The sequence below is a fragment of the Tachyglossus aculeatus genome, chromosome 21 (genome assembly GCF_015852505.1).
Source record: "Tachyglossus aculeatus isolate mTacAcu1 chromosome 21, mTacAcu1.pri, whole genome shotgun sequence".
Lineage (NCBI taxonomy): Eukaryota > Metazoa > Chordata > Mammalia > Monotremata > Tachyglossidae > Tachyglossus > Tachyglossus aculeatus.
Genome location: NC_052086.1, coordinates 21,666,287 through 21,691,068, shown reverse-complemented (window position 1 = coordinate 21,691,068; position 24,782 = coordinate 21,666,287). Strand labels below are relative to the sequence as shown.

At 50.3% G+C, this 24,782-nt stretch overlaps 3 protein-coding genes across 7 annotated transcripts in view; 2 read left to right on the top strand and 1 right to left on the bottom strand.

Moving 5' to 3' along the window:
• MAPKAPK5 (MAPK activated protein kinase 5) overlaps positions 1-13,066 on the top strand; it is a 40,885-nt gene extending 27,819 nt beyond the window's left edge. For 2 of the 4 annotated variants that reach the window (XM_038762768.1, XM_038762769.1), the window contains 7 exons: positions 910-990; positions 5,751-5,938; positions 7,543-7,663; positions 8,024-8,154; positions 9,575-9,696; positions 10,914-11,018; positions 11,784-11,878. In XM_038762768.1, coding sequence (XP_038618696.1) covers positions 910-990; positions 5,751-5,938; positions 7,543-7,663; positions 8,024-8,154; positions 9,575-9,696; positions 10,914-11,018; positions 11,784-11,878 — 843 coding nt within the window. Of the gene's footprint in view, positions 1-909; positions 991-5,750; positions 5,939-7,542; positions 7,664-8,023; positions 8,155-9,574; positions 9,697-10,913; positions 11,019-11,783 lie in introns of all 4 variants that reach the window. The other 2 variants (XM_038762767.1, XM_038762766.1) reach the window with 2 other exon arrangements.
• Positions 13,067-21,392: 8,326 nt separating this feature from the next.
• Positions 21,393-23,777, top strand: LOC119942078 (disintegrin and metalloproteinase domain-containing protein 1a-like). Its single transcript, XM_038762733.1, has one exon. The coding sequence runs from the start codon at positions 21,393-21,395 to the stop codon at positions 23,775-23,777; it is 2,385 nt and encodes a 794-aa protein (XP_038618661.1).
• Positions 23,646-24,782, bottom strand: part of TMEM116 (transmembrane protein 116) — a 55,232-nt gene continuing 54,095 nt past the window's right edge. For both annotated transcript variants that reach the window (XM_038763773.1, XM_038763771.1), the window contains exon 11: positions 23,646-24,557. In XM_038763773.1, the coding sequence (XP_038619701.1) occupies positions 24,375-24,557 (183 nt within the window). In that variant the 3' untranslated portion in view covers positions 23,646-24,374. The remainder of the gene's footprint in view (positions 24,558-24,782) is intronic.

Here is a 24,782-nt window from a genome sequence, read left to right as displayed (position 1 = left end):
TAGAGGTTAATCAGATCAAGCATAGTCCCTACCCTACTTACGGCTAACAGTATAAGTAGGAAAGAGAACAGGCATTGAGTCCCCATTTTACAGGTGAGGAAACTGAGGCACAGAGAAGTTAAATGACTTACTAAAGATCATACAGCAGGTAACTTGCAGACACTTGATTAGAACCCAGGTCCCCTAGCTCCCAGGGTCTTTCCACTAGGGCTTGAGAAGCATCATAGCTTAGTGGCAAGAACGTGGGCTTGGGAGTCCGAGGTTGTGGGTTCTAATCCTAGCTCTGCCACTTATCAGCTGTGTGACTTAGGGCAAGTCCCTTAACTTCTCTGGGCCTCGGTTCCCTCATCTGTAAACTGGGGATTAAGGCTGTTAGCCCCACGTGGGACAACCTGATTACTTTGTATCTACCCCAATGCTTAGAACGGTGCTTGGCACTTAGTAAGTGCTTAACAAATGCCATCATCATTATTATTATTATTAGGCCACTCTGCCCTCCTTCATATCCGACAGACCACCATTCTCCCCACCTTCAGAGCCCTCCTAAAATCACATTTCCTCCAAGGGGCATTGCCTATGCACTTGGATCTGTATCCCTTAAACACTTGGTATTTACCTCACCCTTAACCCCTTAGCACTTGTGTACGTAACTTTACACTGTCATTTCTCTTATCTGTAACTAATTTTAATGTCGTACCTCCTCTACACTGTAAGCTTCATGTGGACAAATGTGTCTACAAACTGTTGTACTTTCCCAAGCACATCATTCAATGCTCTGCACACAGTAAGTGTTCAATACGTACCATTGGCTGATGGGCAGACCACCTGGCCGTCCATTCGGATGTTAGGTAAAAGTGGCTAAAGCTGGTATTAATGGTGACTTTTCTACTTTTGACCTTAACCCGACAGGTATTGGAGGCACAAAGAAGACATCAGAAAGAAAAGTCTGGTATTATACCTACCTCGCCTACCCCCTACACCTATAACAAGGTAAAAAACACAAACTTTTGAACCCTTATAGTTTTTTAAAACAGCAGCTTTCCACTTATGAAATACGTGTGTGTATGTGTGTGTGTAAATTTGTCATTTGTATTTGAAAAAAGCACCACTGATGGTGAAATTCACCTGTCTGTATGTAGCTGAAAAGGCCAATGTAGCTTCTACAGTGGTAGCCACATTGTGTGCACACAAAAGGTTGCCATACGTTGTGTTGCATTGCTTAGTGTTTGCAGCCACTAAACCTGTTTTCTTTTTTGCCGCCTTGTCTCTCATTCCCTATGAAGCTTTTGCTTTAAGAGAACCACTCCTTTCTTAATACCAAGATAGGCAAAGTCACCCCTGACTTTTCTTTCCCCCATTAGTGATTCTGCCTTATAGAGGATCTCACAGCAGCAGCCATGCAAGAAGTGTTATGAATTCTAGCCGTTGCCTGATGTAATGTGAAATCAGCTCTAGCCAATTGAGTTTCCACTTGCAGGAAGTAGAGACGGCAGCAAGCGTCAGGGAAGGGTAAATGACATTTTCTTCTGGGGAAATGGAGTCTGTCTATCTCTGAGGGCTCTCTCTGGCAGTGTTGTTTGGCTTGCTGCATAGTACATCAGGTGGTAATTTAAAGCAGAACTGGATCAGGGTTAGCAGTCCCCTGAGAAGAGGCTTGGGGTCATTGAATCAATTAGGGGAAGAGTGTGCTTGGGGACTTCATAGTGGATTTAGATTACTGCCCCACTGCCAAACTTCAGGTACAGCTGAACCTCAAAAAAGTCTCCCTACTAGCTCTCACATTCTAAGTTAGAGGTAGTGATGGAAGGCTTTAAAAGTCTAATAGTCATTTCCTTTTTCTCGTAGACAGACAGATCCCGGGGAGAGTCTGGGAGAGGGAGAAGATTGTGTATTTGTTTTGGGGATAAGACTAATAAAATGGTAAAAATGGTGCCACTCCAATATATCCTTTCCTTGTTCAGCTGGTAGGGTACTGTTGCTTCCACACCCCTGATCATTACCATTTGCCTAATCAACCTATTTACCCAGAGAGTTGATTTAGCTGGAGCCGTTGGCTTGGCTTGATTGCTGTCTCCATTAACTGAGTTGAGGCACTTTCCTAGGGTTGTTTCTACCTCAAGTCCAAGGTCTTGATTTGGAGATTTTTCCATTCTCGCCATGACCATAGGATGTAGATCTGTAATTTGGGCAGGAGACCCTTGAATGAAAGGAGGGGTACGGATTATAAGCTCCTTCTGGACTGTAAGCTTCTTGTGGGTAGGGGAATGTATCTACCAACTCTGTTGTGTTCTGCTCTCCCAAGCGCTTAGTACAGACTCTGTACACAGTAAGCACTCAAGATACTGTTGATTGACTGAGAGATGCGGAGATAAGGCCCAAACAGCAGAATTCTTTGATCCCTGGGTATAATGGTGCCAAACTAATAAAAACAATCACTGTGGGATTTGCTGAGCACTTACTATTTGCCCAGTGTTAGTAGGTAGTAAGTGCTGGGGCAGGTACAAGATAATCAGGTTGGACAGAGTCTAAATAGGAGGGAGAACAGGTATGGAAGCTTCATTTTACAGATGAAACTGAGGCACTGAGAAGTTAGTGACTTACCCAAGGTCACACAGCAGACAAGTGACGGAGCAGGGATTAGAACTCAAGTCCCCTGACTCCCAAGCCTGTGCTCTTTCCATCAGACCATGCTGCTTTTCTTAGCTCAGACCATGGTTTCTTCGGCACTAGATGCCAGGTCTGCTCAAGAAATGGAGGGATTTGGGGATTGTAGTATATTCCAGAACTGCCTGGTTGGCAGGGAGACTGTCCACTACCGACCTCAGGGTGCAACTCCATCTACGTCAGATGTGATGGTATTCAAGGGCAGATGGCATTCTCAGGCTACATCTTCCCTTCCACCCCTTGGCTTGAATATCAGACCTGCTTTCCTCCCCTGTCTCTCTTGGCTGACTTGGTCTATGTCCTCGTAGCACAGAATCCTAACTAAAGAAGAAAAGCCTTTTGTATTACTGCAGTGCAGGGAGCTGCTTAGGAACAACATCCCATCTGATTCCCAGAGAAACCTGCCCTCCTCTGGCATTTCCAAGCACCCTTGCCTCTGGGCTTCCCCTCTGAGCCTACAGACCAGAGCTGAGGGGCCGCTGTCAGGAGCTCAGGAAACAGTGATTGAAGCTATCTTTCTCACTCTGCCCTCAGAATAGCACCCCAGGATTGAACGTGAGTGGGCTTCGGAGAGTAGGGGGGACCTTGCATGGCACAAGCAGCAGCTACTGGTGTCCACAGTGCCTGGCACACAGTAAGCGTTTAACAAGTACCATTGTTATTATTATAAGGGGTAGGAGTTGACATGTCAGAGCCTCGTTTGAGAACTGAGCTTGTAAAGGCAGGTTAGACTGCATTAAAATCAAACAGGTAAGTCTTTTTTTTTCTATCCGAATTCAAAAACGAAACCCCAGTTTTTCCATAAGCAAGTCCATGTTAATGTTCTTTTAATAAGAATTCAAGTACATGTGTCTCCCAAATGTCAGTTGAGATCCAAGTCATAGCTTGATCGAGTTGTCTACACCCGCAGTCTCAAGTTCCTCTCTCCCACTTCTCTCCTTGACCCCTTCCAATCTGGCTTCCATCCCCTTCTCTCCATAGAAACATCCCTCTCGAAGGTCACCAGTGATCTCCTTCTTGCCAAATCCAGTGGCCTCTACTGCATCCTAATCCTCCTCGACCTCTCAGCTGGCTTCAACACCATTGATCACCCCCTTCTGGAAATGTTATCCAACCTCGGCTTCACTGACACCATCCTCTCCTGGTTCTCCTCCTATCTCTCTGGCCACTCATTCTCAATCTCTTTTGCAGGCTCTTGTGGTGTCCCTCAAGGTTCAATTCTGCGTCCCCTTCTATTCTCCATCTACACCCACTCTCTCGGAGAACTCATTTGTCCCAAGACTTCAACTGCCACATCTATGCAGATGATTCCCAAATCTACATCTCCAGCTCTGACCTCTCTCCCTCTCTGCCATCTTGCATTTCCTCTTGCCTTCAAGACATCTCTACCTGGATGTTTTCTTGTCACCTCATACTTAACATGTCCAAAACAGACTCCTTACCTTCCCACCCAAACTCTGTCCTCCCACTGACTTTCCCATCACTATAGACAGCACCACTATCTTCCTGTCTCACAGGCCCATAACCTTGGCATTATCCTTGACTCTTCTCTCTTTCAACCCACATATTCAACCCATCACTAAATCCTGTCAGTTCAACCTTCACAACATTGGTAAAATCTGCCCTTTCCTCTCCATCCAAACTACTACCATGTTAATCCAGGCGCTTAACCTATCCCACCTTGATTAGTATATCAGCCTCCCCTCTGACTTCCTTGTCTCCTTATCTCTCCCCACTCCAGTCCCTACTTCACTTTGTTACCCACATCATTTTTCTACAAAAACGTTCAGTCCGTGTTTCCCCACTCCTCAAGAACCTCCAGTGGTCACCCATCCACCTCCGTGTCAAACAGAAACTCCTTACCAGCAGCTTCAAAGCACTCAATCACCTTGCCCCCTCCTACCTCATCTCACTACTTCCCTTCTCCAACGTAGCCTACACACTGTGCTCCTCTAATGCCAAACTGCTCACTGTACCTCGGTCTTGTATGTCTCGCCACTGGCTTCTCGCCCACATTCTGCCTCTGGCCTGGAATGCCCTCCCCTTTCCGTATCTGACAGACAATTATTCTCCGTGTCTTTGAAGCCTTATTGAAGGCACATCTTCTCTTAGAGGCCTTACTGACTAAGCCCTCATTTCTTCTTTTCTCACTTCCTTCTGTGTTACCCTGACTTGCTCCCTTCACTCATCACACTACCCAGCCCCACAGCATTTGATGTACATATGTGGAATTTCTTTACTTACGTTAATGTCTATCTCCCCTTCTAGACTGTAAGCTCATTGTGGGCGGGGAATTTGTTGTTGTTTGTACTCTCCCAAGTGCTTAGTGCTCTGCACACAGTAAGCATTCAATAAATGATACCTGCTCCCTCCTCTCCCAAACCTTGTGCTCAAGGAGGCTGTCTGCTGATTGCCAGAGTTCACTACAGGGCATTTTCTACAGGGCATTTTTCCCTCCTGACTCTGGCATGAGCTCCTTTAAGGCTACCCTGAGGTGAACCCCTGAAGAAACTGCTCCTGCCCGCTGAATTCAGAGAAGCTGTTGGGAGGTGGTGTCCACCAGGTCTCTTCTCCATCATCCCGTTCCCCAGAACTTCCTTTGTCCCGTTCCTAGATCTCAGAGAGCAAGGTGGCTTGAAGCCAGTTCTTGGCAGTGACAGCGGAAACGTGTAACTTAAGCTTTATACAAGCCTACTCTCGCAGTCAGCATGGTGATTGGGACTCACAAAGGGGAATAAATCTGATGTCTATGAAGTCCATCTTTTCTACACCCATTAGAGCTGGGGAAGGGGGGGCAGGTGCTGTGTGTGTATGTGTGTATGCTGTCTGTATTTCTATTCATACACTTATGTCTCTGTGTATTGGCATTTGTGGACCACAGAAAAGTAAAGAATCTGAAAGAAAAAGTAGGCAGCCTTAGGGCTCTCTGAAAATTAAATCTGACAGATACTTTCCTAGACCAACAGAGTCACAGTCAAGTGTGTTTCAAATGCCATTTTTGCGACATCATGTGATCCTCGTTTCCTGATTCCGCTCCAGCGCCTGCCAGTGTTTGTGCCCCAGAGTGACCATTTCCTTGCTTTCAGAGCTGTGACTTGTGGTCCCTGGGGGTGATTATTTATGTGATGCTGTGCGGATACCCTCCTTTTTACTCCAAACATCACAGTCGGACAATCCCAAAGGACATGCGGAAAAAGATCATGACTGGAAGCTTCGAGTTTCCCGAGGAAGAATGGAGCCAGATCTCAGAAATGGCAAAAGACATTGTGAGAAAGTGAGTCATTTGGGGCACTAAGTTACCTCTCTATTTTTTCTCTTAGCAGATTTGGGATTGGGGAGGCAGAGATCACTTGAATGCAGTCTGTTAGTGACGGCTAGTGGGTGGCTAACTTGTGGCTGAATGACTGATGGTTTCCCAGTGAACGTTAGTCCGTTGGTATTTCCCTATTCTCCCATTTCCCCAGATGGCTGCCTTGAAGTCTAAGCTTGAGGTGATGGGATTTGTAAAGAAATACTGTCTGTCTTGGCAACTGAGGGTGCTGGCGCTCAAGACGGGCTTGCTGAACCAGCGATGTCAGTGAAGAAGAGGGTCTTCTACTTAGTCCCTCAGGACTGAGACAGGGAGCTGAAGGCGGGGCCCAGGCTTTTAAAAGACCAGACTCTTCCTTTTTAAATTATTTTTCTTTTCCCTTTTCATCTGCCCAGGTTATTGCTATCAGGTGGTTGCTACCGGCTGGGGAAGAGCAGGGTAACAAAACCTCCCTGGGTACAAGAGGCTGAGTCAGGGTGTCATTTGGCCACTCAGGTGACTTGTTAAAGATAGGGATGCATGCTTAGGCCTTGTGTCCTTGGGCCATTTAATAATGATGGCATTTACTGTTTAGGCTTTAAATTGGCAGCCAAATAATAAAGGGAAGCTTTCTGGGCATCGAGCCCTAACCCAGGGCCTGGAGAACAGGGTGAATGAGAAGATAGGCAAGCCAGAGGTCACACCCTGCCTTCTGAGGGCCAGTGGAAAAGGCTGCCTGGTCTACCCCAGGGCCAGCGGGCCCTGCCAACTAAGTTGTTACCCCATCCTGTCACTGATGATTGGAGCCACCCTCCTGGTCAGAGCCAAGGCAGGAGACTTCTTGAAAGTACCAGCATCCACAGCAGTCAGCGTGGCTCAATGGAAAGAGCACATGCTTTAGAGTCAGAGGTCATGGGTTCAAATCCTGGCCCCGCCAATTGCCAGCTGTGTGACTTTGGGCAAGTCACTTAACTTCTCTGAGCCTCACTTACCTCATCTGTAAAATGGGGATTAAGACTGTGAGCACCCCGTGGGACAACCTGATCACCTTGTAACCTCCCCAGTGCTTAGAAGAGGGCTTTGCCCGTAGTAAGCGCTTAATAAATGCTATTATTATTATTATTATTTGTAGGTGATTGACCCAAGCCACACCTACGAAGCACCCCTCTGCCAGATGGGGAAAGACATCCACCCTCACTGGCCTTAACCAGAGCAATCAGGGAAGCCCAGGTCCCAGCCAAGCAGCCCCATTCAAAACAGCTCCGGGGCGAGCTACAGCGAGAGTCCTCCGAGGGCTGTCTATCGGTGTGAGGCTCACGTGCTTTAATCGTGCCTCAGCTGGAGTAATCAATCAGCGGTATTTATTGAGCACTTACTGTGTGCTGAGCACTGTACTAATCGCTTAGGAAAGTACGGTAAACAGTTTCCTGGCCCACAGGGAGCTTACAGTCTACAGCAGGAGACAAACATTAAAATAGATTAGTGCCAGGGAAGAGACGTTCAGCCTGTTTCCAGTATCAGCCTCAGTAATCTCTTGGCCCTTCACCAGTGACCTGGGGGTCCTCAGACCCATCTGTCTTCCTCCGCAGGCTGCTGAAGGTCAAGCCCGAAGAGCGCCTGACTATTGAGGGGGTGTTGGACCACCCCTGGCTAAACTCAACTGAAGCCCTCGATAACATCCTGCCTTCCGCTCAGCTGATGATGGACAAGGTTTTTGGTTATATTTATTTTTCTGCTTACAAGACCACCCGAGGAGGGAAGTGGGGGGCCCAGAGCAAAGTTCGGCAAATCGGGGCTGCCTCCCAGAAAGCAAACTCAGAGGGAGGGCTGGGAAAAGAAATATGTTACTTAAATGAAGTCTTTGTTTCATGACAAAAGACTAGAGCCAGGCCTGGAAGATAAACTGCCAGGAATTCTCCAGGAGGCAGCTGGAGAGAGCCAGAGTGGTGTCTACCACCCTGAGTTTTTTACTCTCCACTTTTCTGCTTTCTTTTTGTCTCGTGTGCCCATTGGCCCTTCCAGTTCCCAAGGAGCTCTTTTAAAGAAAGATCTGTTGCCTTTGCGTTTCAGGCAGTGGTTGCTGGAATCCAACAAGCTCATGCAGAGCAGCTGGCCAACATGAGAATCCAGGACTTGAAAGTCAGCCTCAAACCACTGCACTCTGTCAACAACCCCATCCTCAGGAAGAGGAAATTGCTTGGGTAATTTATTTGTTGCTTTTTCAGGGGTGTTGAGTGATTAGACAGCAATCACAGAAACATAGAGCTTGAAGGGTCCTGTCAGGGTCATCTGGTCAAGCTTCCTCTCTGTTGGTCTGTTCTTAAGTTTGGTCAATTATCTTGGGCTGGTATATTTCCCCCCCTCAATGCTCAGAAGGGTCTTCCTTCACAACATCATTTCTGAATCTCACTTTTTTTAATAAATGGTGCTTGTTCTCTTTCTTTGAAGTAACTTTTGTAACTTTCACTTTGAGGCAGTGGGATTGATTTCTCTCGGGAGTAGAAAGAAAACAATTTCAATCCAATTTCCTTGCACACTTCCTGGGCCATTCATGAAACTACTGCACCGTGGCTTACAGAAGTGCAGGGCCAAGCTCTTTCTTGAGTTAGCCAAGAAAGGAGACCGGTGCTCAAGGAAAAAAGAGGAGGGTGATTTCAAAAGCCAGGTGTGTGCCGAAGGTGGCTGATTTAAAAAAAAAAAAAAAAAGAAAGAAAAGGATTCTGGTAAAAAAAAATTACTGTCCCCATTCCAGCAAAGCCTGTGACCTATCCCAAGCCTGGGGCTTTCAGACCCCAGACACTTTATGTAACTTCCCTGAGCCTCATTTCCACACGATAGAAGTGGTAATCCTTACTCCTTCCCTCACTCCTAGGATGAAGTAGGTATTGATGAAATATTTGTGAGGAGAAAGATATTCTTAGACCATTCCTCTTCTTCAGAAATGCCCAACATGGCTCAAGCGTTTCTATATAACAAGGCAGCAGTAGAAGTCAGAGTGCTCTGAGGGATCCAGCCAGAGACACACACTGGATGCTCTTTGTGAATGGCTGCTTTCTCTACTCCATCATTGGAGGAGTTCCTGTCACCAGAGTCAGGGGAGGAGAGAGAAGCAATGTCAAACTGCTTCTGGACCCAGGAGAGTGCTTGCTCTGGACTCCCCTGGATGTGGGTAGAAGAGGAGTTGACCTCTGCTCCTTGTTTTTAAGTCTATGGGGTCAGACTGCCACTTCCTAACTTGGAGAACTTCCTTTGTTCCCCTGGGGAAATAAATGTTCTTACATTCTAGAGGAGGTGCAGGGCTGGCAGAATCACCTTAGCTGCGTACCTTATCCTCTCTGGAATGAAATGCCAGAACCACGACATTGGTGTGAAGGAAGGGAAGTCTATCCTTTCCTCCCTTTTCCCCCCAACCCCAACCAAAGGCAGGGAGGGAGCAGAATTGGACCAACTGAGCCCAATTTCATGAGGAGTTTTGAACTTTTAAGAAGTTCTTCCGGTTTTGTCTCTGGCCCTCCTCTTAGATTGGAGATATCTGTTCCCCATTGGGCTGGTCTCCAGTTGTTCAGATATGGGAGCTTTCTTTAGCTAAATTAATTGCTGTTCTCTCCCCGCACACCATAGCACTAAGCCAAAGGACAATGTTTATATCCATGACCCGGAGAATGGAGCAGAAGACTCCAACGTGGCTTTGGAAAAGCTTCGAGACGTCATCGCTCAGTGTATTCTACCCCAGGCTGGTAAAGGTCACAGTATATTTAAGAATGCTACATCTCCACTTGTCTGTCTATTGGGTGTGTGTGTATGGTTGTGTAAATTTTAAAGTCTCAAATTAGTCACATAAATTGGCAGACTTTCAAGTTCTAAAAGAAAAAATCAGTATCTGGGCACCAGAGAGATGTAATACGTTTTCTCTCCTTTTTTAAGGTTTATACGGAATGTAGATTTTTGAGGTTTAACACCGAGTGATATTAATGCATGTTTCTTTGGTCTATTCGTGAGGGTGCTCAGACTGGGTAAGTGCCAACAGGGCCAGTTTGGCAGGCTGGGGAAGATTTCTGCAAACCCGTATCTTCAGAATCTAACTGCAAGGAAAAATACAATTTAGAGAATCGCCAAGGCAGGTGCAGTGGGCTGTGCTGTTTGTGGGCATGGAAGATAATGGCTCTCTAGTGTGATGGTCTGGGCATCAGACCAAATGGTTACTGAATGACCTGCCTTCTGGCATCACCCCCCTCAGCTGGTGTCCATTTCTTTAAAAATTCAGTCCAGGCCAGCACAGTCCACTGCTGTGGGCCACCTTTGAGCCTGGCCTGCTGGCCCTCTGGACTTTATTTGCTGCAGCTGGTTGAGCCTTGCCCTGTAAGTGTTGAAGTCAGGATGCAGTCCCGGGGTTATGCTTCTGGTCATTTTCCTGGATTTGAAAACTCTGTTCCTGAGGGCTTGGCTCCCCAGCCCAAAGAGGATTTTCTTCAGTTAACTCAGTTGCTGCTCAGTCCGATTTCGTCTCGTCCCCCAACTTGGACAGGGACTGTGTCCCACCTGGTTAACTTGTATTTTTAGTACAGTACTTGGCATGTAGTAACCACTTAGCAAGTACCATGATTATTATTAATAGTAGCACTAGGCTAGAAAAAACCCTGCTCAGTGATGGGATCTGGATGTAACCTCTTGGGTATGTTTTGGGCTGTCTTCCTGAATTTGAGCCAAAACCCATTCCTGCTACCTGGACCAGAAGGGAGGGGGTGGGTGAGGCTTTTTAATACTAAGATCTTTGCACATTTAATCACAGCCCTAAGCTGGGTCCAGCGGAAGCTGATGTGATTTGGCATTGAGTAGACAATTCCCTCAGCGAGGGAATCAAGTCATTCCTTTTCCCTTGCTACTTCCTTCCTGTAACCCAATGTTTCCGGCCCAGGCGATCTCAGAGAAAACACAACCTCCTGTTTATCCTTTCCAACAGGTGAGAATGAAGACGAGAAGCTGAACGAGGTGATGCAGGAGGCGTGGAAGTACAACCGGGAGTGTAAACTGCTGCGGGACACTCTACAGAGCTTCAGCTGGAACGGTAGGGATCCCCATTTGGCCCCTCTCCCCTTTTTTGGGTGGGCTTGGCCCGGGAAGATCATAGAGGTCCCCCTCTGTGAGCTGAGGAGGGAAGCAGTGCCATTGGGAGTGGAGTAACTAAGGCAAAAGTGCAGTCTTGGGCTTGGTGTGACTTCAGTCTTCTCCTCCTGTTCCTCCACATTACTTTGCCTGTGGCTTCTTTCCACCCTGGAACATAAGATCTCATCCTGGGATTCTAAGCCTTTCACACGCACACATGAATGCTGATTGTCATGTAATGGTTGAGCACTTCCAGCTTAGAGTGACCCGAAGGCCATGACCATGCAGAGGGGGATGGAGCCAAGCTCCCGGACTGAAAGAAGCACCTTGAGTCAGTGTGGGTTGGGTAGGGAGAAGGGGGGCCGCGCTGCCTAAGCAGAGAGTCCTCAAAATCGGGCAGTGGGCGAATCTTGTGAGCTGCTTTTAGTGGTGGTGGAGTAGGGCGGGTGCCAGGATGCCATGGTTAGAGGACAGAGGGAACGAATGTCTTCCTCCACCTCTATCAGGTTTCAGATCAGAAGCTCAGGTGCCTCTGCTCCACACCACTGGCTTTCAGAAACCCCATCTGACCGTACTTGTCAGGGAGACATAGCCGATCCTCTTTAGTAGAGTGAGCTTCTGGTGTGCCGGGGGCCTGGAGTTGTTACCCATTGCTTTGTCCCCATCTGTATCCCTGTCTAGCAGAGAGCGGCCAGCGCAGCTGACTCTGTTCTTGTTTGGCTTTCAGGCCGCGGATTCACAGATAAAGTGGATCGACTAAAACTAGCGGAAATCGTGAAACAAGTGATTGAGGAGCAGACCGCCTCTCATGAGGCCCAGTAGCTACAGCTTCAGAACATTTAGGGTTTTTTTTTTTATATTTTGAGAAATGATTCCTTAACTGTACAGAGTAATTTTTATGTAAATGAATAAATCATAATTTCATGAAATTTCCACACTGCTTGAAAATGCTGTATAGGTGTAGATACAAGAATCATCGGTACTGTAATATTTTTTTAAAAGAAGCTCAGTTCTTAGAGGTATATTATCACTTATGCACTGTTCATTCTGACGTCCTGCAGACAGGACAAGATCATGTTGTCAAGATCCTGTGACTTGTAACCAAACGCAGAAGCCAATTGCCAGTGATCTGCCCATAACCAGCTGCAGTGACCTTTCTAAGTCAGCACTTGAAACAACAACTGTGGAATGTAACCTTATAGGCAACTGCGCATGTCCCTGCCGTCCCGGCCACCCCTGATAACCAAGGAAGCCCTTTGGGCTTTCATTCCATGATCTGCCCCAGGGACGGCTCTGGCAACGAGCACATCTCCCACCTTCATCCTTCCACTTAACGTGCCGCGCGCGCCTGGGCTAGGGTAGTCGTGGTTTGCAGAGTTTGGCTCTCATTTCTCCCCCTCTTCTTCCTCCTGGGGGGAGGCGGGGAGTGCCACGGTCCCTAAGATATTCCCACTTTCGTAACTGCTGTGACAGACTTGGGCTGTCTTAAGAATCATTAAGCAGGAAACTCGTTCTCTTTTATTTATCCTTTCTGGCCTCTTTCACCCCCTGGACAGCTCTTGGGTTTGTTTTCCCAGACCAAAGGAGGAGCCTGCCTCTCCCTTTTCCCTTGTCCTGTCACTACCACCCTCTTTTTTTCCCTGTTTGCTACTCTTTGCTCCTCCAGCTCTCCACTATTTCTAAGCCTCTTTCCTGTGAGAAAGCTACTCGTATTTTGCCCATTGGTTTCTGAGTTCATCCAGCCTCGTCTTCAGTGAGTTGTCTTCTGAGATGCACCCGTACTATCTCTCTGGGTGATTCAAGAGACCTCAGTCCTGGGCTGCTTCTTCAGTTGCTACTCTGGTTGGCTTAACCGTGGCTCAGAACACTGCTCTGCTAATGAAACATAAACACCGTCTTCTGTGCCTCGTTTCCTCTCCAGAGCAGCCCGAGACTTCTTTGAGGGAATTGGGAGGGCAGGTCTTGAGAAGCAGCGTGGCCTATTGGAAAGAACACTGGGCGTGAGAGTCAGGGGACCTGGGTTCTAACCCCGGCTCTGCCAACTGCTCCACCAGTTGTTTGCTGTATGACCTTGGGCAAGTCATTTAACTTCTCTGTGCCTCAGTTTCCTCAGCTTTAAAGTGGAGATTCAATACCTGTTCTCCTTCCTACTTAGGACTATGAGCCCCTATGCAGGACAGGGACCGTGTCCGCCCTAATTAACTTGTATCTACCCCAGGGCTTAGAACAGTGTTTTTGACACACAGTAAGTACTTAACAAGTACCATAAAACCAAAACAAAGGAGGTCTAGGTGAGAAGAGACAAGAGTCACAAACCCAGTGCCAGACCAGGCCACGAAGAGGGGAATCCCAGTAAATTGGGTGCAAATTCCCAGTGTGTCAGAATTCAGAATCTGACCAGCACTGAAGCCCAGAATTCAGCTGCCATCCTTAGGCTAGATCAGTCTTTGTTTGGCATCTAAACATTTGTTCTCCTCTCACTTTGCTAATAGTGAACTTAGTGAACATTTGTTCATTACTCGTTCTCCTCTCACTTTGCTAAGTGGAATCACATCTGACCGACTAGAGAGGTTTGAAAAGGTGATGGCAGTCACTACAATCTCGATCTCTCATCGACCCCTTTGTCTGGTCTGTAGCTCTCCAACCCGTTAAACCATCATCCGGTACTCGGGAAGAATGCCCAGCTGGGCCATCTCCAGAGCAAGGCACAAATTCTCTCACACCTGCCACCCCCATCACTCTTAGGATGGAGGGGTGCGTAGGTGAGGGCTGAGCTACAGTACTCTGTGCTTGGTAGTAGGGCTAGAATCAACCCAAAGCTCAGCCTCTCTTCTCCGCGGTAACCGCCGGCAGCATCTCCGCCTGTGCCGGCGGCCTCCGAATGGGCGTGGGGTGATCTTATATTTTCACTCAAGAGCCTGAGCGTGTTTCTCTCGAGCACCTGAGTTGGTGAGCTCCGAGTGCCACTGGGAGGACCGAATCCGGTCGCCTCCCAACCGCATCCAAGAGGAGGTGCGCGGCTCGCTCACCGCGTTCTCTGTTGAATGTCAGCTCCCGGGGCTAGTTGGCCGGTTGAGGACCACATGAGCAGCGAAGCTGGGAGCCCAGGGCACCCAGCCTGCCCTGAGGCCACGCACGGCGACTGCTCTCGGCTGGGATACAGCGGGGGCTGGTGGAGACGACGGTCCCAGTTTGCTCGGAGCAGGATGGAGCACGGCCTGCAGGGATTTCGGTATCCGTATTCGATATTCCGTATCCAAAGTCCGTCGTCCTGTTGTTGAATTCCCTGGGGCTTCTTTGCCTTGAAGCAGGGACCCGAAGGGCCTTAACTGCGGGTTCTGCTTCCTTTAGAAAGTGTAACAGGTGGAGTCTTTTTTTTTAAAAAAAAAAAAGATGATTTATTGTATTTATCTTTATGTATATGTTGGGGAAAAACTCTCAAATATTTGCGTTTTGTTCTATGACGTGTACACCTTGTAGGGTAGTGAGCTGGCGAGAACGTTACTGCCCTGGCAGCGAACCAAGTGAAGCCAGCGGGTTGTATATCCTCTGTCTGATGCCTCCCACTGTGCCATTACCTTCCCCGAGTATTTATTTTAAGCATTTTATCTAGAGGGGATGACTACAAGCCATCCATCGTCCTGAGTCTGGTAAGGGTCAAGAGCCCACTTCAACCTGCAGCTTCACAGTTCTTTCTAAGCTCCCCAGTTAAGGGAGGGTCGGAGATTCATTCTTTGACGCCTGAAGAAAGAGGGATTGTTTATTCAAGAGAGTATATTTCAAAAGTTATTGTCCGTTTAACGGGGGACCAGTGGGACAGTTTGTGAAGTGAAGGGTAACTGAAAGTAAAGGTCATAATGATTTTATTCCTACTTAAGTAGATTGAAAAGGTCAAATCTTAGAATTAAAAATGGAGTCTGATTTTAATCGTGCTCTTTAATGAAGCGGCTTAAAATAAATCTCAAACGAAAGCTCATTTTTCTCCCTAGACTTTTATTTCTAGTATATCGATGACACAAGAGGAATTGCCCAGTGTTATTATTTCATGTTTCCTCCAGACCATAACCAAGAGTGTTAACGGGGAGCTCTGAAATGCTTTGTGGAGCCCTCCAAATGTGAGGTTTTTTCTCTTTTCAGTCAAAAAAATGGGGAGATGAATCATGTGACCTTTAAGGATTTTCGGGATTGGCTCTTCTGTGGTTAAGCTGTTCCTCGCCTTTCCCGGTGGTCTTTATTCTTGTCCTTCTAGGTGGAAAATGGGAGTTGGGAAGGGCAGTGAAGCCCTGACTTGCTTAGTTGGTTCCAGTACTAGCCTTTTAAGTTCATGTGGTCCCTTATGCTTCGTTTCTGTGTGTGTTAGAGCCAGCATTATTTTCTACACTCAGTGTAACTGTACTTGTTTAGTTTTAATTCGTGATCAGTATTATATTGTAAATATTCTGCATCACTGTACATAAAATAATTTTACTAAAGCTGAATAATTGTTTTTTGTTTTTCCCGCGGCCCCTATAGAATCCACAGGGGGTTATTTGGCCACTGAATGGCTGAAATAATAAAAACTGAGAGGAGCCACAGAGATATGCCCATCTCTGTGAATGGGAGGCTGATCTGAGAGGCTACTAGTAAATACAACACTCCCTGGCAGCTATAAAGCCGCCGTTTTCCTATGAGCTAAAGTGCTTTCCCATCCGAGAAGAAGCTTGGCTTAGTATTAGAGCATGGGCCAGGGAATCAGAAGGACCCGAGTTCTAATCCCGACTGCCTGTCTGCACTGTGACCTTGGTCAAGTCACTTAACTTCTCTGGTCCTCAGTTACCTCGTGTAAAGTGGGAATTAAGAGTGTGAGCTAGGGTTGACAGGGACTTGGTCCAACTTGGTTAACTTGTATCTACCTCAAGGCTTAGAACACTGCTGGCACATAGTAAGCGCTTAACGAGTACCCTAACTATTATTATCTAGGATTGGGCTAATTATCTTGCAGATGATTAAATGATTTGACCTAATCCATCCATTAGTAAAACTAGGACTAGACTCCAGATCTCGACGCCCAATCAACTTTGCCCTCTGTGAGCCGTCTTGGAACAAGACAAAGGTGCAGTTGGATGCTGTAGAGGGCTGGGAAATGTTTCAAACCAAAATGATTGTTCGGAGTGTTGTTTTTCTCCAAAGTTGGGAAATGTTAGCCTGCAGTCACAGCTACTGGAGCCCAGGGTCATCGACTTAATCGATGGCATTTATTGAATACCCCTGTGTGCAACGAGAGCGGCTTGTACTTCCCAAGCGCTTAGTACAGTGCTCTGCACACAATAAGTGCTCAATAAGTACGATTGAATGAATGAATGAAGAGCAATGTACTACACACTTGAGAGAGTACAGTAGAGCTGGTAGATGCCATCCCCGCCCTCAAGGACTTTCTAATCTAATGGGAGACAAACACTAAAATAAATTATAGGTAGGGGAAACAGGTAAGACCAAGATAAGTATGTAGGTGGTGTACCCAAGTGCAGAGGTGACCTGAGTGTGAAGTTTCAGTAAAGGGGGATGTGGAGATGAGGTTAATCAGGGAGGGTCTCCTGGAGGAGGTGTGAATTTTAGAAGGGCTTTGTAGATGGAGCAGAGGTCTGCTGGATGTGAACAGGGATGGAGGGAGAAGAAAGGTCAGTGGTAAGAGAGACTAGAACGAGGCACAGCAAGTAGGTTGGCTTGAAGTGGAGCTTGTGAATCCGGGTGTAATGGAAGAGGAGCAAGGATGGGTAGCGGGGGTTGAATGGAGGATGGTGTCAAGGATGGAGTGCCTTAAAACTGGAGGTCAGGAGTTTCCACCTGTTGCAGAGAGGAACAGGCGATTGGAAATTTTTGAGGAGTGGGGAAACTGCTTAAAACACTGTCCTCCTGAGTCTTTTAGAAAAGTTTCCTTTGTCAACCAGTGTTTCCAACTTTGTTCTGAGTATCCATTCCTAATACTGCATGTCATATTTTGGCCAACCCTGTGTAGTCTTGCATAACCTCAGTTTTCCTTGGCTATGCATAATGCTGCCTTGCATTTCAAAGCCTGCTTCTCACCTTACTGGGATCTGTAGTTCATTAGCACAAGAAGTGCTAATTGAAGTCTTTTAACATTGACTGTAATAAATTCAGATTCAATTAGTCCCCGGTATAATGCTATGTTACCACTGCAGTGGCAGGAAGATCTAGGTGCTGGGTATGGGGTACAGTACTGAATTTACAGAAAATGTTTAAAATGTGCCCTGGTACTCTGATTTTTCTTGTATCTTGATGAGCTTGCATAGTGGTTAGAGCACGGGCCTGGGAATCAGAATAGTAATAAATAATAATAATAATGGTATTAAGCATTTACTGTGTGCCAAGCACTGCTCTAAGCTCTGGGGTAGATACATGGTAATCAGGTTGTCCCATGTGGGGCTCACAGTCTTAATCCCCATTTCACAGATGAGGGAACTGAGGCAAAGATAAGTTAAGTGACTTGCCCAAAGTCACACAGCTAAGTAGCAGAGTCAGGATTGGAACCCGTGACCTCTGACTCCCAAGCTCATGCTCTTTCCACTAAGCCACGCAGAAGATTATGGGTTTTAATCCCCGCTCCACCACTTGTCTGCTGTGTGACCTTGGGCAAGTCACTTAACTTCTCTGTACCTCAGTTACCTCATCTGTTAAATGGGGATTGAGACTGTGAGCCCCCACGTGGGGCAAAGACTGTGTCCAACCTGATTTGCTTGTATCCACCCCAGAGTTTAGTGCAGTGCCTGGCACAAAGTATGCACTAAACAAATGTCATTATTATTATTACAAACTTAATTTTACCTGGTGTGTGATGGAAGAGTGGCGTCCAACCTCATTACTACTAATAATAGTAATGATGATGGTATTAAGTCTTTACTGTGTGTCAAACACTGTTCTAAGCACTGGGGCAGATACAAGGTTATCAGATTTCTCCATTTTACAGATGGGGAAGTGGAGGCACAGAGAAGTTAAGTGATTTGCCCAAAGTCATGTAGCAAGCACATGGAGAAGCCAGAATTAGACCCGTAAGTGTTTGATTTTGCCTACCACCAGAACTCTGGGACCCCTGAGGCAGGAAGGAAAAACCAATTGCTTGCAAAATGATTCTAAAGAGAAGGTTTCCAAGGCCCCTGAGGAACTCGAGAATTATCTTGGTTTGTCCCCTATTCCGGCTTGTTTTTCTCTTCAGGCTCTCTGGGGCAGGAGGAGCTGGATCATCATCATCAATCGTATTTATTGAGCGCTTACTGTGTGCAGAGCACTGTACTAAGCGCTTGGGAAGTACAAATTGGCAACATATAGAGACAGTCCCTACCCAACAGTGGGATGGTTCCTCTAGGCTGAAGCAGTAGCTCAGTCAATCGTATTTGCTGTGTGCAGAGCACCGTACTGAGCGCTTCAGAGAGACAATTTAACAGAGTGGGTAGACTCGTTCCCTGCCCACAACGAGCTTACAGTCTAGTAGCCGTTTGAAGTCGGATGGTTTGGCCTCACCTTGTTGATCTGGCTGTCTGAATAGCAGTAACAACCGTAATACCTTGCTTTTGTATACAGCGCCCTTATTTTTCCTAAGGCGCTTTCACATCAGCTCTCTCATTTTCTCCTCTCAGCATCGCTGTGAGGTAGGGAGACACAGGAGGGATTAGCTCCACTTTGTAGATAAGGAAACGGAAGCCCAGAAAGGTCAAGTGACTCGCTTAAGATCACCCAGTAGGCCAAGGCAAAGCCAGGACTACAGACTGTGAGCCCACTGTTGGGTAGGGACTGTCTCTATATGTTGCCAATTTGTACTTCCCAAGCACGTAGTACAGTGCTCTGCACATAGTAAGCGCTTAATAAATACGATTGATGATGATGACTTCTGACTCCCAGCTCTGCTCTTTCCACTGGACCCCACCTGCTGCCTTAGTTCAAATCACTGACGACAGCTAGCCTGGTCCGAACGGTTGAATTAAAGCCCAACTACTGGAGAAAGCAAGTTTGGCCTGAGAAACTGGGTATGGTAGCTAAGGGATTGGTCTGTTGCTTTCTGTCAATGGCAGATGCTCTGGACTTGCTACAGATGGGCCACCGAGCCAACAAAAAGCTTGGCCTCTTGAAGGGAATGAAGATGTGGGTTCCTGTCACTTGCCTGCTGTGACTTCGAGCAAGTCACTTAAACTTCCCAGGCCTCAGGTTCCTCCTCTGTATAATAGATAAAAATACATATTCTCCCTCGTACTGCGAGACCTGTGTGGGATAGGGACTGTGTCCACTCTGATTACCTTGTACCAGCCCCAGCCAATGCTGGCCATAGAGGAGGTAGTCGATAATTACCATTCTTGTGATAATAATTCTGGTCCTGTGCTGTCTTCTCCAGACATTTAAAAAGCGGGGCCGTTCGGGAAGGGTTTCTGCTTGCCCAAGTGTGGTTGAGGGTGCCGCGGCCAAATTAAGTGTGCAGTAGATCTGAACAACATCACTGAAAGTGCATGTTCTTGGGCAAGCTAGGAGCTGCCTTGGATTCCATTCCCGACGTTGGTGACGGTGGGTATTGATGGATCCAGAATTTTTAGCCCTCAATTGCGTTGAGATCTGTTTTTTCAGTGTATTTTCACACAACCACATTTTTAAGCTAGGATTTGCCCCTGACTTCTTTCCCTGGGCCGCCGTGAGTGGACAAGTTTTGTTGCCAACTTGTACTTCCCAAGCGCTTAGTACAGTGCTCTGCACACAGTAAGTGCTCAATAAATACGATTGATTGATTGACAGAGTGAATCTGCTTCCCACCTCCGCCACTCGTCTGCTGTGTGACCTTGGGCAAGCCACTTAACTTCTCGGTGCCTCAGTTACCTCATCTGTAGAATAGGAATTAAGACTATGAACCCCGCATGGGACAACCTGCTTACCTTGTATGTACCCCAGTGCTTAGAACAGGGCTTGGCACATAGTAAGTGCTTAAGAAAATACTATAATCGTTATCATTATTATTATTATTATTCAGACCCCCGCTCCTCCAGGTTCTGGGCCGCCTCCTATCCCATCCCTGTGAGCCACTGCCCAGAACACTGAGCCCAGCGTTTCTCCGCCACCTCGTCCTCCCTCCCTGGCAGGGGCCAGGCTGTTGCCTTGCTCGGATGCGGTAGAGACTGATCGGGAGAAATGGAAGGAGGCGATGGTCTCGGTTGTTGAAGTTGCTCCTTGGGAGCAGCTCTGCTCTGGGCAGGAATCCTTGTCTAGCCAAGTTCAGGATTATCGGGGAATTTGGTTACCCCCTACTCTCCCTGGGGCCGTAGCTATCGATGACACAGAATTGACTCTGCCCGGTCGTAATTTTAAAAATCACAGTGGCAGAGATTTTTTTCATTTTAATTGGGGCCCCAGGTACTCTTGGGGTGGGCACCAGCCTCTCTCTCTTCCCAGTCCTGTGAGTATTTCCTTGCCTCCGCTTTTCCGTGCCCTTCTGGGGTGGGGCTGTCCTAGAGACAGCTCCTCCCTGCAAGAGACCCTGGCTCCAAGCTCTTAATCAATCACAGGTATTTTTCACGTGCAGATAACTGAACTAAGCATGTAGAGTTCAACAGAGTTGGTAAGCACGTTCCTTCCCCAGAAGGAGGACGTCCCAGCCTTCTTGTTCCGAGCCAATCCTTTCCTGAGAGAAAGTACCGGTCCTCTCCCAGCTGCACCCGTTCACCTGCTGGGAACAAGGCTGTTAAGTAAGAGGGCAGCAGCCCTGGGGGACTTGGGTTCCTAGCTGAGGGGATATCAGAGGAGGCTTCTGAAGACAGTCAAATTCCTGAGGCTAAGAAAGCCCCTGTAGCCTGGTGTTGAGCAGTCCCGAGGAAGCAGGCAGGAGAGTACAGGGAGAGAGGGAACAGAGCCTTCTTCGGAAATCCCCGCTTCCCACCTCTGGAACCTTTGGATTCAAAATGGCAGTCAGGGCAACGGATGCCGAAGGGGAGGTTCTGGGGGCGGGCCGGGCTGGGGGAGGAGGAGCCAGGGGGTAGCTGCTTTTCCCCTTGCCCCATCCTTTCCACTGGGAAGAGCAGATGGAGCCGGTCGGATCCTTGTTGTCCTGGCACATGGTATAGCCCGCTGCAGTCAGGGGGAGCACAGCTGGGATAGGGGTGGGCCCCAGCAGGTGGAGGGAGGTGGCAAGGTAAAGGTGGCAGAGTCTGGGCCGAGACAGATGCTCCCTGTGGGCCGAGGCCCATCCGAGGGTGGGGTGGGAGAATCAGGAAGGGAGCCTGGGCAGAGACAGCCCCAGGGCCCGCAACTTCCTGAGCGCAGCCCGGGCCAGACCCTTACCTCACCCCTCTTAGAGAGCCGAGCCACCATGCCCGAGACCGAGGGCAAGCTGGCAGGCGGGGGGCCCCGGCCAGGAGGGTGGACGCTGCCGTCCTTTCCCACTCAGCTGAGGGGCTTCCTGGTGGTGCTAGGGAGTCTTCTCCTGGGGGCGGCCGGCGAGCCGGGGTCAGAGTTCTACGTCTCCTCCGAGGTGATCATCCCCAGGAGGCTGTCGGCAAAGGGAGGGGAAATCACCCCCAAGGAGGTGTCCTACCTCCTTCCGCTTAAAAGCGGCCCGCAGGTGATCCATCTGAGGCAGAAAGAAGGCTTCTTTCTGCGAAACTTCCCCCTTTATACCTACTCCCGGGGGCAGCGCGTCCTAGATGTGCCACCCAGCCGGGACTGCTACTACGAAGGTTACGTGGAGGGGGAGCCGAGCTCCCTGGTGGCGCTCAGCACCTGCTCGGGGCTCCGGGGCCTGCTGGCCGTGCAGGCCGCATCCTACAGCCTCGAGCCGGTCGAGAGCTCGGCCCGCTTTGAGCACACCCTGCACCGCGAGGACCCGGCCCCCGGAGGCACCTGCTCGCTCACCGAAAGGGAGATCCGCGGGCACGAGGCCGGCAGGCGGAGCCGGGTCGGCGGAGCCCCGGGCCCCGGCGGCCAGCCCACCGCCTGGACCCGCAAAAAGTACCTGGAGTTCTTCCTGGTGGTCACCAAGCTGCGATTCACCATGTCCGAGAGCAACGTGACCAAGACTACCCAGCTGGTCTTGGAGGTGCTCAACATCGTCCACACTCACCTGCGGCAGCTGCACCTGGAGCTGGTCCTGATCGGCTTAGAAATCTGGACCGAGAAGGACCTGGTGGACATCGCCGACACCATGCCGGACACGCAGGAGAACTTCAACCGCTGGAGGACCAGGGATCTGTATTGGCGGGTGCCCCACGACCTGGCCCACCTCTTCACCGGGAAGAATTACGGGAAGACCCTGGGCCGCGCCTACATCGGGGGCGTCTGCACCTACAACTCGGCGGCGGGGGTCGACGCTTTCTGGCGGGAAGACATCTTGCGCTTCGCGGGGACCGTCTCCCACGAGATCGGCCACAACCTGGGCATGCAGCACGACACGCTCTCCTGCCGTTGCGGGGACGGCGGGGAGATCCTCTGCCTCATGTTCCCCAACGTGCTCGTGAACTACAAGTTCAGCAACTGCAGCGTGCAGTACTTCTACGACCTGCTGCGGGAGGGGGAAGGGGAGTGCCTCTTCAACCAGCCGCCGGCGTCCGGCGTCTTCGGGGGACAGCGCTGCGGGAACCGGGTGGTGGAGGCGGGGGAGGCCTGCGACTGCGGCGACCCGGCCGCCTGCCGGGCTGACCCCTGCTGCCTGCCCACGTGCCAGCTCTGGCCGGGCGTCGACTGCGCCTCGGGGCCCTGTTGTCACAGGTGCCGGTTCCGGAAGGCGGGTGTCCTCTGCCGGGGCAGCGTGGACGTGTGCGACCTCCCCGAGTACTGCAACGGCACCTCCAGATGGTGCCAGCCCGACGCCCACAAGCAGGACGGCTCCCCGTGCCGGGGCCAGGCCTACTGCTACCACGGGCGGTGCCGCAGCCACGGGGGCCAGTGTGCCAGCGTCTTCGGGCCGGGGGCCGAGGCCGCCCGGGACGGCTGCTACCGGCAAGTGAACGCGGCCGGCGACCGGTTCGGGAACTGCGGCGTCGACATCCAGGGGCTGAGGCGGGACTTCTCCAAGTGCCGGCCCGGGGACGTGCTGTGCGGCAGGCTGCAGTGCGAGAACGTCCGGCGGCTGCCCAGGATGGGGCACCAGCACACCCTCATCCAGTTCCCCCTGGAGAGCAGCTGGTGCTGGGGCATGGACCCGCTCTCCCCCGTCGACGCACACGACGAGGGGGAGGTGGAGGACGGGACACTGTGCGGCCCCGGGAGGGTCTGCCTGAATCACACCTGCGCCAACGCCTCGCGGCTCGGCTACGACTGCGACCCCGCCGCCAAGTGTCACGGCCGGGGCGTCTGCAACAACTTCAAGAACTGCCACTGCGACTACGGCTTCGCGCCACCCCACTGCGAACTCGAGGGCTTCGGGGGCAGCGTGGACAGCGGGCCCGCCCCCGAGAGGGTCTCGGGGTGGAGAAGCGCGCGCCTCTGGACCCTGCTCACCCTCGGCTTGGTGTCCATCTTCATCTTCATCGTCGCCTTCGTCAAGCGGCGCAAGGTCCGGGAAGCCTATGACAAGGCACGAGAGAGGCTGAGGCGCCAGGGGCTGGGCGTCAAGACCGGTCACGGCGCAGGGGGATGGGGCGCAAGAAGGCAGGACGGGGCCGGTGGAATGGGGGAGACCAGGGGTCAGAAGGGAGTCTTCGACCGATTCCAGTTGTTTAAAAACCACCTGTCAGGGAAGGTGAAGAGCAGCAGCTAGAGGGGGGGAAATGATGCCCCCAAATCGTCCGTCCCCGAATGAGGCTGCAAAAGGCCAGCTTGAGGCAGATTTCAGGCAGCGGGGCTGGCTCGGATGGAGGCCTGAGCGCAGCGTCCAGCGGGGCAAGAGCGACTCTTGGGTCTGGAATAGCACGTGTGCTGGCCATCGTGCGGGAGGGGCTCGGTCGGTTTGAACGTGAATAAAGAGAACCGCTTCCTCTCGATCTGGGCTCCGTTCAGGCTGCGGTCCGGGGTCGGGGTGACGCCCAGGCCCGACCCGCGTCAGTGATCCCGGCTGCGGGGGTTGTGGCTCTGTCCAGGGGCAGCCGGGGTTATAAATAAGCGGTGGGGTTTATGGTCCTTAGGGTTGGGGTCGCCACAGATTTGACCATCATTGAGGTCAGGAGCAGGGAAGCCGGGTCTGACCAGCAAAGGCTGCACCTGAGTCCAGCCGGAAGCTTCGCCTCCCTTCTTCGGCCACCACCAGTCAGCCAATCCACAATAAACAGAGCTGCGTGTTGAGGGTGGGGCAGCTCTGGACGGGACCGTCCCCTCCACAGCCAGCCTGCCCCACCCTGGCGCTGGCAGTCCCGGGGCCTCAGAGGGCGGACGAGGTGGTGGAGCTGGGGAGGGTGCTGGCGTAGAACCTCTTCTGCGAGCGCAGCAGTGGAGTCTGCGTGTCGGCGTCCCGCCGGCCCTCCCACTTGAAGCGCCCGAGGTTGTGCTGCGTCCAGCCGTACACCCCACAGTTGAGAAGACCCTGGGAGGCGGCAGTCAGAGCCTGCAGGAGACAAGGTGATGGGAGGAGGACCGCTCCGGCTCCCCTTCCCCACCCACTCCACCCCTCCCGCACCTCCATCCCCCAGTCTCTTCCTGGCTCACTGCTCCCATTCCACCTGCACGGGGTTGACCGTGTCTACTCTGCCACCAGAACCCGACAGACAGTCACTGCCCCCCAGCTCAAAGCCTTATTGAAGGCGCCTTCCCTGACTAAGCCCTCTTTTCC